This window comes from Muscardinus avellanarius (genome assembly GCF_963383645.1).
Source record: "Muscardinus avellanarius genome assembly, chromosome: 3".
NCBI lineage: Eukaryota > Metazoa > Chordata > Mammalia > Rodentia > Gliridae > Muscardinus > Muscardinus avellanarius.
Genome location: NC_137788.1, coordinates 163,259,566 through 163,266,643, shown reverse-complemented (window position 1 = coordinate 163,266,643; position 7,078 = coordinate 163,259,566). Strand labels below are relative to the sequence as shown.

The 7,078-nt window shown below is 55.4% G+C and overlaps 1 protein-coding gene across 1 annotated transcript; it reads left to right on the top strand.

Annotated features, from left to right (window-relative positions):
* Positions 1-690: 690 nt before the first annotated feature.
* Positions 691-4,366, top strand: MAGEL2 (MAGE family member L2; the record flags this gene model as incomplete). Its single annotated transcript, XM_080691711.1, is given in 3 exon segments — positions 691-3,912; positions 3,915-4,001; positions 4,004-4,366. Coding segments are annotated over 3 exon segments (3,672 nt in total).
* Positions 4,367-7,078: the final 2,712 nt, after the last annotated feature.

Genomic DNA, 7,078 nt, shown 5'->3' with positions numbered 1-7,078 from the left:
GACGTGTCTGCCCGGCTGTCCCAGAGCAGGACAAATTGCCCCAGGTCCTGGTCAATGCTCATCAATCTCCTTTCTCGTGTACCTCCCGCTGTGTCCCTCAGAGAATAAAGCTATCCCATAAACTTTCCCCTTTCCTAAGACAGAAACCTGCATGCCTTTCCCATTTCTTTGACTGCTAGATTAAATTATAAGAGCTGTCTATCACAGCTCCCGAGTTTCTCTTACGTCAATGTGCTGCATATCTGGGCTCAGACCACACCATCTCCCCCCTTTTGGATACCTTCCATGTTGCCAGTGGTCTGTTCCCACTCCATACTGCAGCACAGTAATTTTTCTACCACATAAATCTGTTCCTGTCACTCCCCAATGAAAAGGCATGCACGAAGAGTGTGAGCGGACTGCATTTGGGCACTGGACGGAGTTGTGAAGGGATCCTGTGTCAGCCCAGGATTTGGTAGACGCCCCTATTCAGTATCCACTTGTGGTGGTCGGGGGCGGGGAAGGGGCGGGATTGAGCCCCCTTCCCCCTCCTTCTTACTGCGCAAAGCTGCAGAGAAGCAGCACCACTTCCTATTCGGCATTCGGCCGGGAGGGAGCTCCTGAACAGCCACGTAGGCATTCTCTTCTCTCTGGAGGAAAAGGCCCAGCAGCTGTCGGACGAAAAGACCCACCAGCTGTCAGCCAAGGGACATGTCGCAGCTAAGTAAGAACCTGGGTGACTCCAGCCCTCCGGCGGAGACCCCGCAGCCGCCGATCTATAGCCGCCCCACCGTCCTGATGCGGGCTCCGCCTGCTTCCTCCCGGGCTGCTCCGGTCCCTTGGGATCCTCCTCCCGTTGACTTGCAGGCGGCTCCCCTGGCCCCTTGGCAGGCGCCTCAACCTCCTTGGGAGGCTCCGCAGGGTCAGCTGCCGCCGGCCCCGGTGGCTCCGATGGCCCAGCCTCCTGCCCTAGGGGGTCCGATGGTCCAGCCTCCCCCGCTGGGGGGCCCGATGGGGAAGCCTCCAACTCCGGGGGTCCTCGTGGTGCATCCTCCCCCGCCGCCGGGCGCCCCGCTGCCTCAGCCTCCAACTCCGGGGGTCCTGATGCTACATCCTACTGCTCCCCTGCCGCCTCTGGTCCATCCTCCACCTCCGGGGACCCCAATGTCCCACCCTCCCCCTCCTGGGACCCCAATGGCCCACCCTCCTCCTCCTGGGACCCCGATGGCACATCCTCCACCTCCGGGGACCCCGATAGCCCATCCTCCCCCTCCTGGGACCCCAATGGTGCCCCCACCACCACCGGGGACCCCGATGGCGCATCCTCCCCCGCCGCCACCGCCGGGGACCCCGATGGCGCATCCTCCCCCACCGGGGACCCCGATGGCGCATCCTCCACCTCCGGGGACACCGATGGTCCAGCCACCACCACCGCCCGGAGTCCTGATGGCCCAGCCGCTGACGCCAGGAGTCCTGATGGTCCAGCCGACTGCTCCAGTCATCCCGATACCACAGCCTCCACCTCCAACGGCCCTGATGACCCAGCCGCCACCTTCCGTGACCCCGCTGGCCAAGCCTCCAGGTCCTGGCGTCGTGATGATCCCTCCTCCGTGTTCAAGAGCTCCAATCATCCAGCCTCCGGTGTCAGGAGCGCCGATGGCGCAGCCAGTGGTCCCACCTTCTCAGCCCCTGGCTACCTGGGCCCCTCAGGGTCAGCCTTTGATCCTGCAAATCCAGTCCCAGGTCGTAAGGCCTCCCCCACAGGTTCCCCAGGTGCCTCCGGTGCCACCAGCCCCCCAGGTGCAGCTGGCCACACCCCCGGGCTGGCAAGCCACCTCACCTACCTGGCAGGCGCCCCCTCAAGGCTGGCCTGCCACGCCCTTGACCTGGCAGGCCACGCAGGTCACCTGGCAGGCACCTGCAATCGCGTGGCAGGCGCCACCACCTGTGCGCCAAGGTCCTCCACCCATCCGCCCTGGCCCACCACCCATACGCCCTGGGCCACCTCCGGTGCTGCGCCAGGCACCACCTGTGATCCGGCAGGCCCCCCCTGTGATTCGGCAGGCCCCACCCATGATTCGGCAAGCCCCGCCACTGATCAGGCAGGCACCACCGCCCATCCGACCTGCCCCACAGGGCATGGGCAGCCAGCCACAGCTGTGGCAGGCCCTGCCACCTCCACCTCCTCTGCGGCAGGCCCCGCAGGCTCGGCTGCCAGCTCCGCAGGTGCAGGTGGCCCCCCAGGTGCCTCCAGCACCACCAGCTACACAGGTACCTGCGGCGCCACCCTCTGGCCCACAGGTGCCTCAGCCAGTGCTGCCGGCCCCACTGTCTGTTCCACAGGCTGCCCCACAGCAAGCTGTGCCCTGCCCATCCATCATCTGGCAGGCTCCCAAAGGCCAGCCCCCGGTGCCAGAGGAGCTGCCAACATCGATGGAGTACCAGGAGGTGCAGCCAGCTCAGGCGGTGGCCTGGCAGGCGCCAAAGGCCCCCACTCACTTTTGGCAGCCTCTGCCTGCCCAGGAGGGCCAGAGCCAGCCCCCCCGGGTCGTCCAGGTGGAGCAGCAGCAGCCCTTTCGGGGGGGTCCGGCCTCCCAAAAAGGCCGGCAAACTCAGCTATCCACCCAGCAGGCCCAGCCCACGGGCTCGCAGGCAGAAATGCCCGCAGTGCAACTCCAGCCTTCCTGGCAAGGGCCACCCCCCATCGTGCAGGCCCAGCCAGGAGCCCCCGTAGCGGGGCAAAATTTTCCCAGGGGCGCCTCTAAATCACACTTGACTCAATCAGGAGAATCCAGGGCCTCTTCTACTGAACACAGGGGCTCAAAAGACCGCAGGACTTCTTCAAAGGAGAAAAAGGGCCCTTCCAAAGATCGCATGATCTTTGCTGCCACCTTCTGTGCTCCCCGAGCAGGGTCAGGTGCCAGGTCACATCAGCCAAATGCCTGGAAGAATTTGCCTACCACCTCGGAGACCTGCACTGCCACCTCCAGGGTCTTCCCATCTACCTCCCACTTCCAGCCTGCCTCTTCTTACGCCTTTGCAGGCCCATCTGCCACCTCAGAGAGCCCAAGGTCACTGCCATTTGCTCTGCAGGATCCCTATGCCTGTGCAGAGGCCCTTCCTGCAGCCCCAGGGGCCCTTCCTGCAGCCCCAGGGGCCCCCCAGCCCGATGCCCAAGCCTCAGAGGCACCTAAGACAATGCCTTCCCTCATGATGGGTACAGTGTCTACCCCTCTGGCACCTGCCACTGTCCTAGAGGCCTCTGCGACTGCTGAGCCATCTCGTCGCTCGGGCAAAGCCACTCGGAAGAAGAAGCACCTGGAGCCCGACATGGACAACAGTGGCCACAGGATGGCCTCACGTGACTGGCAGGGCCCACGGTCCCGGAGGAATCTCAGTCAGAATGACTGGGAGGTCCCAAGCCATTTCCAGGTTCTGGGTGACTGGGCATACACAAATGCTGTCCAGGGCCTGAATGGCTGGGAAGGCGCCACTACCTCCAGGATCCTGAGTGGCTGGGAGGGGCCCAGCACATCTTGGGCTCTGAATGCCTGGGAGGGCCCAAGCACCTCCAGGTCCAACGTTCAGTACGATGTCCCGGGCATCCCTCAGTCCTTACTCATTTCTGAGGCCCCATGCCTTGCTCAGGGATCCAGTGCTATCCAGGAGGATCCCAAGGGGGAGGCGCCGCCATTGCCTCCCTCAGATGAGAGGGCAAACCCACTGGTGCAGTTTCTCACGGTCAAGGACCAATCCAAGGTGCCCATCCCACGCTCAGAAGTGGTGAATGTCATCATCCAAGAATTCAAAGGCGAGTGTTTAGATAGCATCCCCCGTGCCCACGATAAAGGGGAGTGTGCCTTTGGTTGCCAGCTGACCACCAAAAGCCACTCTTATATTATAATCCACACCCTGGGGTATCTCCAAGGTCATGGGGGGCGGCATCCCTTTTAGACTGTACCCCCCAGTTTGCCCTCCTGATGGTAGTTTTGAGTCTCACCTTTATAAAAGGCAATTCCATCGGGGGGAAAATCTAACCTTCGTTTTTCTGTTCAATTTAGGGTTGGACGTCCGAGATACAAACGGTGCCTTTGGAAACATGAAGGAACTCATCACCGAGGTCTTTGTAAGGCAAAAGTACCTTGAGTACAGGCAAATCCCTTACACTGACCCCGCAGAATATGAGTTCCTCTGGGGCCCCCGAGCATTCCTCGAAACCAGCAGGATGCTCGTCCTGAGGTTCCTGGCCAAGCTGTACAAGAAAGACCCACAGTGCTGGCCGTTTCACCACCTTCACGCACTGGCAGAACTAGAGTCCGAGGACACGGACGAAGACGAGCCTGATGCCAGCGACAACTCCGGCGATCCCACCAGCAGCCCCCACTAAACTGTGCTACAGACTTTTCTTGTTCCTTGGGACTCAGGCCAAAGGCCACTGACTGACGGGGAGGGTGGGGGTGGGGCGTTTTGTGTGCGGTAGTTTTTGTTCCAGGTGTATGTGTGTAAGTTTAAACTTTGAATCTGGTTTTGTATCTACCAAAGCTGTGTACATTTTTGTGTTTGGTGTAGAATTCAATCGGCTCCTGTTCTCTGATCCTTGGGAATCTGTATTTTTTAAATGACAATCTGTGACTCTCTGTTTTCTTGTGCTAATTGTTATGTTTTGGTATCAGATTTGTGCTAGTTTTGTGAAATGGATTGACAAGTTATCCATCCGACTCTGGTGCAATTTATGTAGTGTTGTAATGGGTTGTTCTTTGAATGTGAAAATGACTCATCAGTAAAACTGTCTGCAGAGAAGTAAATATCTATCTATATATATAAATATAAATCTACTTTCAGCATACCATGGAAGTGTTTGTCTTTATTCTAAATTTTGCCCAGGATGGTGGGAGCCAAGTTTTACTACTCTCTGAATGTACGCGCACACCGAGATTACTCTCCCTACTAGTAAAAACCATGGTGACGAAGCTATTTTCCAAGGAGAGTGCTCCATTTATCCTTCTAACGACACAGAAATTGTGGTGGGTGGTGAAATGTAGGATTTCCATTAAAACAGAAGTAAAAACTCCCCAAGGCAGGAAGGCGGAATCAAGAAGGGGTTGTATGCCTCATCTGATTTAATCCTCATAATAATCCTTCAAAGTAGACATTATTCTTCCTATTTTTTTTAGGTGAGGGTGGGAGGCACAAGTTAGTTCAAAGCCATTAAAGTCCTAATTTCAAGTAGAAATTTTCTTTACAGTATAGTGTGTGGGGAGGAAAGGGGTCATCTACCTGCAGGACCACACGTGTCTGGGTTTGTTAGCCACATAGAGAAGTTGGCCAATGGATCATTCATTAGTCATTTGAGCCACGGAGAAGGTCCAGCAGCTCCAGTGTTAGCAGCACACTGGTCCTGGAATGAAAACATTCCCTGAAAAATACCCGGGCTTATAACCTGGAAAAGAGGGGGAAACTGGGATCGAGGAACTAGGAGCCCTGTAGATTCCAGATGGCAGTAACTGGGATAGGGTGGGGACAACAGGAGGAAGCTGCCTTGGGACATGGCTGTCTAGCTGAAAGTCCGGGAAGGGAAGGGTTAACCCCAATGCACAGCGGGTAAGAGCCTGAAGTGGCTGGAGCACTGCAGTTAACCCTTTGGTATGTGGCCCTTTGGTGAAGAGAGAGAACAAGAGAGTGAACCGGCCTGAGGGTCTGGGGGAGAGGTCCACACACAAACAAGGGTGGTGGACTCAAAAGGACTTTCGTGAGGTCACTACACTTCCGTGGAAATGGTCCACTACTTCTGCTCAGCACCCCTCGTCCAGGTCGGGTCAGAAGCACATAACTCCATCTATCCCCTAACCCCTTTTTGGTTGAGGGCTAGGCTCAAGTCCCAGAGAGAAAAAGGGGCGATGGTGGGATTCGTCTGCCACCTAGTGTCCGCTGAGCAGTGCTACAGGCGTTGCCGCGCCCGCCGCCCCTCCGCAAGAGTTTAGCCCCACACCTCTGGTATTGGGGTAGTGGCTACTACTTACTTTTTTACTTTTGCCGTACATTTACCTATATCTGTGCCAGTGCGTTCCTTCTTTCCTCTTAAAGGCCAAGGCGAAACGTTTCCGTCTAGCTCAATGTAACCTTTGCTCTGTGGCGTCGTCTACCTTTGGTTCTGTAGCACTGAGACCTTCAGTAGAACAGACTGGCGATTCTGTTCCAGCATCGGTAGAACTGGGACTCTAGGATGGTTATCCCCACTCCTGTACCTGCTAGTCTACAGGTGACCTTCATCCAATTGGCTATTTGGCCAAGTCCTCCATAAACTTGAAAGATCAGTTTGCCCACCACCCATCAACAAGGGATGTCTTACTGAAGGTGCCGCAGTGTGAGGCTGGGACCATGAACTGGCACCTGGAGTAGTATGTCTTGCTTGGTTTCAGTTTACTTATCATCTTTTCTGATTTTCTCCATATCCTTTATTCATGGGGTGCTTGAACAAAGTTGCCCTTTGTGGAGCAAATGTTGGAAGATATCTGTGTCCTTTGTTGCACTGTATTATACACCATAGCGAGAGTCAAAGAGATACCTTCACACATGCATACATCACTTGGGGTAGTGCCCCTGTGCCCCACCCTACTTCCGCTCATCTCTCCCTGCACGTGTCAGTGAGATTCATACTGATACCTTCCTATATATGCATGACAGTCTTTGAAATGTTTCCTTCCTCAGTAATCTTTTTTTCTCCCTCCCTGCCTTCTCCAATTCTTTTTACTATTCTACTGATCTTTCTCCCCTTTTTTCTGAAGTCATTTTTGTTTTCTATTTCTCCTTAGCTTCCACATATAAGATATATGAACCTTAACTTTCTGAGATTGGCTGATCTCACTTAGGGTAATCCTCTAGGTTCAATCATTTTCCTGAAATTACATAATTTTCTTCTTCCTTAAGGTTCTGTAAAATTCTATGGTGTATATACACCGTGTTTTCTTTATATAGTCGTTTGTGGGGAGGCTAGGAACCAACCTAGGTTGGTTCCAAAATTTAGCTATTTGTGGATTGTGCTGCTATAAACCTGGTAATGCATGTCTCACTAGAGCTTTCTAAAATCACATTAATTATG